The 12,744-nt window shown below is 39.8% G+C and overlaps 1 protein-coding gene across 2 annotated transcripts; it reads left to right on the top strand.

Annotated features, from left to right (window-relative positions):
- The first annotated feature begins 1,206 nt into the window (after positions 1–1,206).
- Positions 1,207–11,202, top strand: LOC121186070 (neurexophilin-1). 2 transcript variants are annotated; one of them, XM_041044685.1, is made up of 2 exons: positions 1,207–1,304; positions 10,408–11,202. In XM_041044685.1, exons 1-2 carry the CDS (start codon positions 1,224–1,226, stop codon positions 11,200–11,202), a joined length of 876 nt encoding a protein of 291 aa, XP_040900619.1. In that variant the 5' UTR covers positions 1,207–1,223. The 2 variants fall into 2 exon arrangements, with proteins under 2 accessions (XP_040900619.1, XP_040900620.1); XM_041044686.1 differs by having other exon boundaries at positions 1,224–1,308; positions 10,436–11,202.
- Positions 11,203–12,744: the final 1,542 nt, after the last annotated feature.

The raw sequence follows: 12,744 nt of genomic DNA on the forward strand, positions 1-12,744 counted from the left end.
GCTTTATTGGATCTAATGGTTTTAGAGTTTGACCCATACAGCAGATTAAAAGTCAGGCTGTATCGACCATTATTCTTCTTTTTCTGACTCTCACGAGTCCCAAACTTTGAGGGAATACGAAACCAGTCCTCTTTTAAGATGTTTGTCAGTTACTGATTGAATTTGGTGTTTATTTACCAACTAAAAAAATAGCTTTATCACAATTGCAAGGCAAAGTTTTTGTCTAACACAAATTCAGCTTTCAGTTCTGCTTTAAAATGTTCACTGAAGGTCTGCAGCCATGTCTGGTGAATTAATTTAGACTTTGCATTCTGCACTTTTGGTATTTTTCATTTTTAAATTTAACCACTAAACTATTACAAAAAAACGTGAAGTTTTAAAGGAAATTTAGCTTTTTAAGGAAGTATTTTTGTGTTTGTGGAGTAAAAAAAGAAAAACTTTACACTCAAATCGGATTTTAACACAAAAAGTCAAATAGATTTTTTTGCGCATAAAAACCTAAATAACCTTTAAAACTTTGTAATTTCACGTCACACATTTCCACAGATTATTAGAGATGAGTAATTCATAAACATGCTGAGAAATAACATGTTATTGACATCATAGTATTAACATAATATCGTGTTATTGATGGGGTTTTTTGGGTTTTTTTTTTTTACCACTAACATATCTACATTCTCTACATGTTTCTCAGTGGGTGAACTGAAGTTCACAGTTTGTGATGTACAGAGAAAAGCCACTGCAGCTGACGGCCACTAGATGTCAGCGCCTGACGACATTACACGAAAAGTTGCCTCAAAAAAAGTCTATAATGTGAACCTCCTTCTCTGCTCCCCCCTGTCTCCTGTCTCCCTCCCCCCTTCCTCACTCACTCTCTCTCTCTCCACCCCCCTTCTCCACCACTCTCTCTCTCTGAACCTTAGAGCGCACCATATAAAACATCCCTCCACACTGACACTCAGATCTACAAACACCTCCGTTCTCAGCACAGCGCCTCCAAACACACCCCAGCAGCCACTTGAAACCATTTCAACATCAGATATCTGACCCTCCTGAATGAGCCTGAGAAGATTCATCTCTGCTTCCTCACCTCAGGACCGCCTTCCTCACTCTTTATTTCTCCTCAAGTTCGGCAGCTGATACGGGTTCAGTCAGGAGATTTTTTTCTTTCTTTCTTTCTTTTTTCTTTTTTTTGCGGCTGAGAAGATCAAGGACAGTTTGACATGAGGGGAGAGGCTCCACAAAGAGGCATGAAGACCACATGTCTGTGGGCTGCTGCTGTGCTGCTGTCAGTCATCTCTCTGGTGAGTTAAATGTCATTTTGATTTGACCTTTTTTTTTTTTTTTTAATTTCCATATCTTCTAACATCTCCACGATTTCTGTGATTAATGTTTGCACACATCTGGCAGTAGGAGCATCAAGGAATGTCCACAAGTGAGTTTCAGATGGTTCAAAGACCTCACCGTGTAAAAACAAGCAGAAATCTATCATTTCTGTTAGTTGCAGTCTGATAATGTGAAAATCTAAAACAAAACGCTGAGAGAAAAAAATGTCAGTTTGCTTTTTCTTCCTTTCTCCAGGTCATGTTTACCTGTTACACTAAGAGTTAAAGGCGTTTTTAAATCGTTTTCCTTAAATGTGACACCTGTGATGATAAATTCAGCATCCACTCACAAGATTTTTTAACCTCTCCATCCAATGACTAATATCTTGATGAATTTAACATATGTCAGTGTGAACGCAGGCTTTCCAAATCCGAATCTGCATCTTGACAAATCCACCCGCACACAGAGCCTCTGGATGTTTCTCCCTCAGCACTATCAATTCAGTCCTTCCTTTGCATTTTCCCCTCCTCTCTCCCATTTACAGATGCGGTTCAATACGAATATATTTGACAGTACGGCGGCGAACAGCCTGAGCCCATTATGACAAACATAACAGAATGCTCCTAACTCAATGCCTTGACAGTTTGTGACAACCCAATTCCTTTAATCCTCGGAGAGACAGTAACCCCTCACCCACTGATAAATCTGTCAACAAAGCAATCAAAGCAGAACAGGAGCCACTCCTCTCTCCAACAAAAATTCCATAAACTTAATCCCCACAAACTTGACTGGCCTTAAAAAGCTCCCGTGGTGTTATCTGTGTTTAATTTGCATAGTGATGGAAAGAAGTCAATTACTATTAATTATTCTCTACAACTTAATACCCATTATCGAATTGAATTCACCGTCTCGAAAACCATAAACTCAATTTCACAGCTGACTAAGCGCACTAATCATTTCACCCCCCCGCCCTTTTTTTTTTTTTTTTTTTTAAACTTTACAAAGCCCTTCCTGCTTTGAAGGGACACAAGGATTCTTCGATTTCAGAAGCAATAACATTAACTAGCATGGATTCCCCTATTGTTACAATACAGAGACAAATATTAATCATTAAATATGTGAGTTATGTGCACAATAGCATCATGGTAGTGCGAGCTGATCTCGTAGCATCACTTGATGGGAGTGTTTTTTTCCAGACTGGGCTGCCAAATTGCTTCGCTATGCTTTAATGGGATGATCATAATTGTTTCGTACTCGGTGCATCCTAAGCTTTCGCCTGCAGCTCCTTCAACAGATTGACAGACCCATGGGAACCTCACAAACTTATTTTGGCCGCCTTTGAACCAAGTCGTGTGTGAAATAATATGATTATGCATTTTTCCTCTGGGTAAGTTGGAAAACTGGTGGCTAGGGTTTTTTTCCCCCTCTTCCTCCTCCTCCTTCTTCTTCTTCTTCTTCAAACTGCCCCGCTCTAATATCCCGCAGTCTGTCCGCGTACAGTATTTATCCTCCTCAGAAGTCATGGTAATAATTGTGCCCTGGCCTCTCAAAGCGGTGCTGCAGTGATAGGACTCGGCTTCATCCACAGCTTCCTGTGATGTCTTGACACACTTTTTGATTTGTCATCATCTCTGACCCCCCTCAGGTAACACTTTGATATCACTGGGAGAATATAGACCTAAACTCTTAGCGGGTGTCAAATGCCCTTAGTTGATCCATCAGCTCGACCACGGCGGGACCTCACAAGGCGAGACAAGTTCCCTGTAAATGACTATGACGACAATCATATCCCTCAGTGCTAAGTCGGAAGATACTCTAAAAGACGGCATCAACACACCGAGGACTCTTAAACTACTTTCCTGTCTAGATGAACATTTCCTTCGAGCACAGAGAGATGGCTCTAAATCGAAGATGATATTTCATAAACCGACATATTTTGTTTTTCTTCTTGAACTCCTCCTGGTGAGAGTCTTAGCTTTTGGGATTCATGGCATCTGAAAGTCACAAATCAGATTAAAATAAGCTTTTACTGTGAGGTGAAGCCAGAGGTTAGTGACTGTCTCATAGCCCAAAGGTCACAGGTTTGATCCCACAACAGCCACATGTCCTTGATCCAAACTCCAAATAGCTTCTATTCCTTCCTTTAAGCCTCTCTGGATAAGAGCATCAGTTTAATACCTAAAATTTACAAACTAAATAAATCAGAACTCCTTTTCAAATGTCTGCAATATGGTGTTTATTCACAAAAACTGCTAAAAGGACAACAACTCCATTAATTTCTGGATGTTGCAGCTGAACTCTGAACACACAGCATCCAATCAAGATTGCAAAGTGGCATCCCAAATCTGCTATCAGCCCAGTCCCTCTCTTTTCTAACTCTGCTAAACCAGAACTGTCGCATTCACAAATCCTCTCCACACAGCAGTCACAGCAGCCGCAGCATTCAGGTAAATGAAAACTGACACACACTTTCATTCTTCCTCGCAAGGTTTTGTGTACAGCCCACCGCCGAGTCATCTGGCTCCTCCGGTGGTTCTATTAAAGGTGGAATTTGTTGGCTGTTTGGAGGTCCAGCCCATAGAATATCCTCCGAGCTCCCGAGGGAAGCCGGGGGTTGTTTATCTTCCTGTTTCAAAGAGCGGACGCCTGCGCCTTATCAGAGCCTCGCCAAGAGTAGATAGCATTAAGGTTTGTCCAACAGCCCGCCTATATGCTGCATCTGGCAATCTGAGAGTCGTTTCCTAAAGGACTTCTGCACACCGATGCTGTTTGTGTTATCTCGTTGAGGGATTCTGCCTCATAAACTGAACTTGGGAACAATATTAACAAACAGTTAAATGGGGTTTGGAGGGATGGGAGACTCCTGCGTAACAGACTGCAGGTCGAAAAGTTGGAAAAACTCTGAGCCGTGAAATGAAAGCCTCTAAATGTGATTGGAAGATCAGTTTGAATATCTTTTAATAAAAAAATAAAAAACACTAGATTTAATATATAACATAGATTACATTTTTTATCCGACTGCATTTGCACAAGGCTTGAAGGTAGTATGAGACTGTGTACGCAGGTGTGATACCAGTAGTTTCAGCACACACACGGGTTTGTGTTACAAACTGTACACATAAGGTTTGAGGAAAGGTAGTTATGGTCGAACAAAAAGATGCTTTTGTAAGTTTTTTGAGAAATGCGTTAGTTACACCAATACTAGAGATTAAATAGTCAAGATATCTCAGCCTCTGCTGCTTCACGAGTCCCCAAACTTATATGGACGTGCAATACTAAATCACTGGAATGCCCAATAAAAGCTGCTTATAACAAATATATTTTACTTTTATGTAATATCTTTAAAGCTCCTGAAAATATGGCTGCAAATCATGAGTATTTCATCTTGCATAATATTAAATGCTAAATGAGTTAAAGCTCAGATCCTGACTGACGCAGTACTATGGAGGTATTTGACGTCACATTATACTAAATGAGTCCCGCTCAACTTCAACCTGTGAGAACGGCACAGAGAAAATAAAGAAACACAGAAACTCTCTCGTGTGATTTACCCAACACTGCTCAGACTTTGCTGCTCAAACAGATGGAATTACACAAACATCAGCAGCTCTTTAAACAACCACACACGTACGTTTGCACGTTTTAACACCTGAACTAGAAAATCATGTAAATTTTACATTTTTTGTTGACAAATTTCAAATGTAGAAACGGTTTTTGATTTTTGGATTGGTGGCCTTTTGTTTCCATTTGTTTCTGCACAAATGGAAAATCTATCAGCAGACTCTTGAATCCTGTTTGAGTTTGGTGATAAATCAGTGAACGTCAGACTTACTGTAGCATCCACTGTGAGGGATTACACAACTCGGGCAAGTTTTAAAGGACAAGGTCGGAGCTATTCTTTACTTTTTACTGTCAACCAATTAAAAACATTAAAGACAAGTCTGTCTCTCAAAGCTCGTCTGTGTCTCCCAGCCCCACGTTCATTGGTTCCTACTAAAGGCATACATCTGTAAAACCAGCTAAGAATTTTTTACACTTTCATTTTGTGAAAGCGGGCTAAATAATCTAAATCTAAAATATCTGGACACTGTAGTCATTAGCATATGTTACTCAAACAGGAGTAAATAGTGCATTTGTAGGGAACTATTTTCAGCTGCGGATTAATACACATTTGGTGCATAAGTGCGTATTTACTTCAGCAGGACAACGTATGAAGAACCAATTCAACATAAACTACAGCTCATGAAGGAATATTTCACTCAGTGTAAAACTGTGGCTCGTTTTAGTGTTTATAAAAATAATAATAAAACAATGGAGCTCAATGGTACAGAGGAGTAAAATACTGTATATCCAACTTTGGCTTCGCAGACAATACAACTCATTGTTTGTTATGGATTTGGACAATAAGAAATATATAATATCACCAAACTAACTCTGTAAAAGTTTTTGTTTTTTTCATATAAAGAAATGAATCGAAATAAATAGCTGCCTGGAAAAGTAGAAAAATTTAATTCAGCTGCACAGAAACATATGGATCAACTGTTGCTATTTCTTTTATGCAGGAGTTTCTATGAAAGCTAATTGTTTCCTTTTTGAATAATTTATGTTTCTCCCAGCAGTGAACATGATGTATCCCCCTTTTCTTTATTTCTTTGTTGCAGGCATTAATATTAATTCAGGCCAACTTCGAGTTTGTTCTTCTTTTCTATTCAAACCCTGTTTTTTGGAGGGGGACATGTAATTAGTTAGTTTTCTTCCATCTATGATAAGCATTTCTTTGTTGGAAGGTTTATGATTCAGGTATCTTACTGAATTTTTATGATGTTGTAGATTCTATATCTCACTCTCAGATTTTTTTCTATATCTTTTTAGTCTTTTCATTGGAAATATTACCTCACTTTGTACCTTAGGGAATAAACGTTTTAGCCAGAAACAGACTTTTAATCATACAACCACCTGAGTGATGGGTGTATTTATGTCTAAATTGGGACAATTATTTTCATTATCAATTAATCTGCAGATTATTTCCTGAATTAAAAGATTAACTGTTTTAGTTTGATCTAAAAAATGGTGAAAAATGATTTTAACAATCTATTATCAAAACGGTTTCAGATAAATTTCATATGATTAATTGGCTAATCGTTTCAGCTCTAAATAATGCACGACAAAGACCTCACATCAAAATATTTCTGTCCAGTGTGCAGATCTTTTTACTGACTTCTACATTACTGATAACATTTGACAAAGTATTAGTGATTCAAAGTAAAAGGACTGAAACCACTGGTAAGTAGTTTCCAACTGGAGGGTGGGGACCCCTCCAACAGGTCGCTATGCACATCTGACAGGTCCTGAGATTATTAATGGGAAAAAACAATCTGAGAAGTTTAGATGAGAAATTCATTCTTTGGCCGAACTGCTCACAATTCACAGACACACGCAACCTGCGATGAATGGTCTAAAATATTAGTTACCGCTTCATTTTCAGGGCATTTCCAAACCAAAAACGTCAAGGAATGGTGCTTTAACAACAACTACTGAAATCAAATCAAATTCATAAAATCCATCATCATTTTACAAAGCCACTTAAGTGCAAAATTAATTTCACCTTTAGCCGCACGACAATATTGTTTGTCTGTTATTTGATATTTAATAAAATCCAATACTGACAAACCAATATCTGTTAAACCCAAAGTTATCAAAGTGTGACTGTTGACCTTTACGCTGCCATGTTTGTTTTTCTCTCCTGTCCTTTATCCAACAGCTCTTTCCCTCTTTTCTCTCGGCAGTATCTCTTTCAGACACATTCATGCATCTAACACTCACACACTCTCTTTGTGCCTCGCTTGCATGTTTTTGAAGCCAGCGAGAGGTAAATCTTGGCCCTCCGAGTGTTGGTGCAGTCAGTCGGGGTGTTCTGGATATAAACGATGCTTTAGTCAGGACTGCCTCTGATCTGCCTAATCTCCCCGGGCTGGATTACAGGTTGGGCTCTAATCCGTGAAGTGGGGTCTCTGTGAATGTGCCTCCAAGTGCTCTAATCCAGAGACTGTCAGGTGCTTTAGATGAAAGCTAATTGCATGTCACAGTTTGGGGACCATACATACAGCCGGTGACAACAGAGCGAGTTTCCACAACAAGGAATTAGGTCTGACGATGACTGGGCACGCACTTCAGATGTGCTGTGTAATTTTGATAATCTTGGAAGAAAATAGTGAAGAAATCCCCTCAAAAAAAAAAAAGAAAAAGAAAACCTGATTGCAGTGACACTTCCTCTTACAAAATTATTCATCGCATGAAGTTGCAGAAAATTAATGTGCTTTTCAAAACAGTGTTTTAGCCAATCTAATTTCCAGGTTGACAAAACCGTAAAACTTGAACCAGCTGACTCCTAAACCTGCTTGGACCTGCACTGTTTCAGAAACATTCTTCACATTTTCACCTTAAACTGCTGCATCCACACGTACTCTGTCACTTATTAGCCTGACAGCCACTTAAACCAGCTCAAAGCAGTTTCCTAATATCCCTTGATCTGGTTTCAGGACTCCGCTGAGACTGAAACCCAGTTACTGAGGAAGATCAGTAATTACTGCACTACGAAAAATTATATTTCATTCGATCACAAGAGACTACAGTCTCAACGACTCAGAACAGGAAAAAAAAAGCCATGAAAAATAAGTGGGGCTTAGAGTTTACATTACCGGTCAAAGGTCATTTAGGGGCAATTTATTCTTTAAGATTTATTGGAAACATCTTAAACTAAATTCACATTTAATCTTGCAAAGGATTAAATGTTAGAAATCTATTTAAGCAAGTTCATCCGTCTTTCCTTAACATAACTTTTCACCTTGTGATATATATATAAATCTGATGTTATGTTAATGCCTTGTCAGTAACAGCTGTAATACGTCCAGTCTCCCTGCTCAGTGTTTCTAAGCAGTACACAATCCTTTAATAAATGCTTTATAACACTATATATTGTAGTTGTAAAGCAGCAGATAATTTTAAGTGTTTATTAATGCAGAGTATTTGTTAGCAATAATAACTTATAAACACCTGCACGGAAATGATTGTTGCCCACAGTTCTAATCATTAATAAATGCATCAATAAACACGTAAACCTGTTTATACCGCTGTTACAGTGTGTTATCAAACCATTTATCAAATGTTTACATGCTGCTTTCAAATGCTAAACATGCTAGACATCAGCTTAACTTAGCTGCTTTATTATCTTATAACATGCATTAATTTGTACCATTATCAGCTTTAAGATCACCAGAAATAACTGAAACATGATCAAACATGAAATATTCTTAATCCCCAAAATAAAGGCTGAACTATAATGTCATAATCAACTTTATAGCTCCTCGGCTGACAGTCCATAAGATACTATTTCACTGAACTTTTACATCCTAAGGAGCTTTATGTTTGACTATAATGGTGCCAATAAATCGTGAACAGGAAGCCTCCCTCATCCTCACACCCGTTTTATCTTTTTACAATACATCACCGGAGAAGGCAACATGACAGACTTTCGTTTCCAGCAATGGAAGACAAAAGGAGGTGTTCATTAATACAGTTTAACTGCCCCAGTGCACAAGGAAACTGCTGAAATTCATATTTCTCTACACCTTGTCACTACAAACATTTCCCTCTGAAGGTGCTGCAGCTTCCTTTTTTCTTTTATAAAACCAAGTGGCTGCAAAGATCTGGCTATTTCAAAACTTTCTCTGGGTTTGAAAGGCTTCAGTCTCCATGTATCCTGCTGCATTTAAAGAAGGCTCACGTTGTCAGAGAGGGGAGGGGAGGGGGGTGTAACAGCCGGTAAGCAAAGGTCTCCTCCACAATGCCACTAACGGTTCGTTCACATCAGGTCATTCATCACTGAGGTGTCTTCAGAACAGCTGGAGGCCATGTTTTCAAACTCCTCCACTTTGAAGGCGAGTGCCGAAAATGAACACGCGCTTCAGCGAAAGATCACAACTCCTGCAACAGTTTATTCAGCGAGAGCTCCACTCACACTCTGGCCTACAGTACTACAATGTCATTCAGTGAACTTTCTGAATGAGAGAAGACCTTATTTTCAGAGTATTGATCGCGGGGTGAAGGTATAAAATATAAACGCTTCGACCAGATAGATCTGCTGTCACGTTCCTCGGCTTTGGTTCGGACATCACTGTCACGGGCCTCTGTGGGGTGCACGGGGAGTCTTCGCTCTCTCATCTGTGTGATTGTTAGAGGAGAGACACAGAGTGAATCATCAATCATCCATTCAGGGCACATTCAGCAGGTAATAGTCTGCTGTTGCATCACGTCTACACCCAAGAAGCGCTTCATTCATCTCGATGTATGGCAGGAATACCCTTAATCTTGATTAGGACGCCCGGCACAAGACGTTTCACACGCTGTAAGACTTAGTTACAGCGTTAACGCCGTTTGTTGTAGGTGCTGCCATGCTCGTGGAAGGACAAATCAATTGTATTTGCCAGAGTTTTTTCCTGTCATCAAGGATATTGGTCCTGATTGTTAGTTAGAACAACACAGTTTGAGGAAACTCTAAGAAAGCGAATGTCCAACACTAATGCCAGACCATACACTGACACTGAACAATTCTGCAAAAACCCAGATAACATTCAATGAAAACGCTCGTCAATTCCTTTATTTTCTAACAATATCCTTGCACAGCAGCAACAGAAAGGTTAGGAGGAGGAACAATCGGCAAATAAACAACAAAATTTAACACAGTAACAGCCAACATCAATAGCTGGACTGCTACAAGACACACCTCTGATATCTAGAATGAAAGTTGGACATGCTACACGCCCTATCCAGCAACATCCTAAATAAAAACTACATTGCCTCCCAACACTGGAACTGAGCATAGCTGGCTTTGTCACTTTAACATAAACATATGTTGGTTTAGGCTGTTTTCTGAGATGGTTGATCAGTTTTCTTATGGAGGCCAAATGGACATATACTTCAATGGTCATATTTTGATTAATTTATTGTGCAGCCTGTGCGCTTCCCTGTTTAAATTTTTTACTAATTTTCACATTTTTTTTGTTTGCTTGTTTGTTCTCCCAGGCTACCGGTACTGTTTCACCGAGTTCAGGAAATTCGGACTTGAGGGGGAGCTCCAAATCCAAAGTGAAGACCTACTGGACCGAAAGCAGCAAGGCCTTCTCCATCAGCCGTCTGCTGTCCCAGACGCTCTATGGCAAAGAGAACTTCACCTCTCTGGATCTGAACTATGATGAGACAGATTCCTTCTCTAAACAGGAGCAGTGGAACTGGCTTTACAACGCTTCAAACCCCCGCGACCCTCGATCCAGGACAAAAAGGAGGCCCATCGTCAAGACCGGCAAGTTCAAGAAGATGTTCGGTTGGGGCGACTTTCATTCTAACATCAAGACGGTGAAGCTCAACCTCCTCATCACTGGCAAAATCGTGGATCACGGTAACGGGACATTCAGCGTCTACTTCCGCCATAACTCGACCGGACAGGGCAACGTGTCTGTAGGACTTGTTCCTCCAACCAAAGCTGTGGAGTTCCAGGTCCACCAGCAGCACCAGCAGTACCACCACCATCACCACCAGCAGCAGCAGACGGCTCTGGAGACCAAGGACACCAAGCTGTTCAACTGCAGGGTGGAGTACGAGAAAGTGGAGAAGGGCACCAGGAACTCACTGTGTGCCCATGATCCCTCACAGAGCTGCCCGCAGGAGCAGACCCAGAGCCACGTGTCCTGGCTGTGCTCCAAGCCTTTCAAAGTCATCTGCATCTTCATCACCTTCTACAGCACCGACTACAAGCTGGTGCAGAAGGTCTGTCCAGACTACAACTACCACAGTGATACCCCCTACCTCCCCACCGGGTGATCATGTAGCCAGACGAGGGGGGGAAAAAAAAAATTAAAAAGAAACATAAAGACAGGCTGTCGGGTCCTGAGAGACGTCAGATTATTTGAAAGAAAATGGAGTCAAGACACTTCAAACTCGAAATGTTGACAGGCATTATTACAGCTAACATATCCCTGTCGCAAGACTTGATACTGCTCCAATGAACAGGCCTGCCCTAAGGTCATTATGAGAGCATTTACAGGCTTGCAATACTCATATTATATGCATAGCTGCTTATATCGAAAGGAAATTCTCAAGCCAACCGTAAAAATATGCTGATTGTATTTATGTAAATATTGTGGATTCTACACAACGACCAGAAAACAATTTTATTAATGTTTTCTCCTGCTAATTTTGCTGTTTATGTTGATAGTGTATTTCCGTCTCAATCATGCTTTCTGTCTTTTCCAATCAGTCCCTGGTAATCACCGCAAACACGTAAATGTCAATGCAAATAAGAAGCATCTGTCAGTATGCATTAGAGGGCATAATGGAAAAGCAAACATATTTTGAGTGGTGTTGTTTTCTGCAGTGTGATTGTTAGAGTGAATATACCTCTCTGATATTGTTGTTGGAATCTCGTCCCTGTCCATGCATGAACCAAATATGGTAAACAACTGAATAACGTCCATCCATATTTTCCTGTTATTGCAGCTGTCAGAAATAATCTTCATCAAGTCACGACTGTTACAGGAGAAAAAGAACAGAAGAAAAAAAAGAAAAGTACTTCTATTTTAACTCTATTGTTTTATGTGTTAGCAGTTTTAAGGCCATGGGTGGTGCACAGTAAATGAAATCAACGGAGGGCTCCCGTCAGATCAAACACAAGCAAGTAAATGTTGCAATAAATAAATAAAACTTGCCGAAGACGCACACGATGACAGAGATACAGAAGATCATTTTTCTGCGCTGCTTCTTAAAAAAATCAAACATTACTGTGCTCTAATTCTGCTATTTTGTCAGTCCTGCATTTCCATTTTAGACATTTAGACACTGCTCTTATTCTTATGAACTTACAAGTCCGGTATAATAAGTAATAACAGTTTCAAAAGCTACAAAGCCCCCACATTGTCCAAAAATAACTGTGTGCATGTGCTAGAATGATCCCTTATATAGAAAGTACAGTAACAGTAAAAAAAAAAACAAAAAAACAAAACAAGGTCAAAAGTGTTTGAACATGTTTAAAAAATAGATATTAGAAGAGGTGAAAGAGGAAAACATGGATGTTATAGAGATGATGATTTCCCAACGTTCATTTAACGAAGGAGCTAAAATATGAGAAGAGGCAAAATGTGGTTTCTTGCCTCAGGGGAGACAGAACATACATTGAACAGCAGGTGCTAATCACACATTCCACCTATCACACGTCTGCACCTCTGGTTATCAGAAAAAGGCAAATTCTGGATGAGACTAACACTGGCTGTTAATGATATTGGATGTTCCAATTGGCTATTAAACCTTCATTACATAAATTGGGAGCCAGTGGCTCCACGTGAAGCATTTAGAGGAAATGAACACGGT

This window comes from Toxotes jaculatrix, chromosome 8 (genome assembly GCF_017976425.1).
Source record: "Toxotes jaculatrix isolate fToxJac2 chromosome 8, fToxJac2.pri, whole genome shotgun sequence".
Lineage (NCBI taxonomy): Eukaryota > Metazoa > Chordata > Actinopteri > Toxotidae > Toxotes > Toxotes jaculatrix.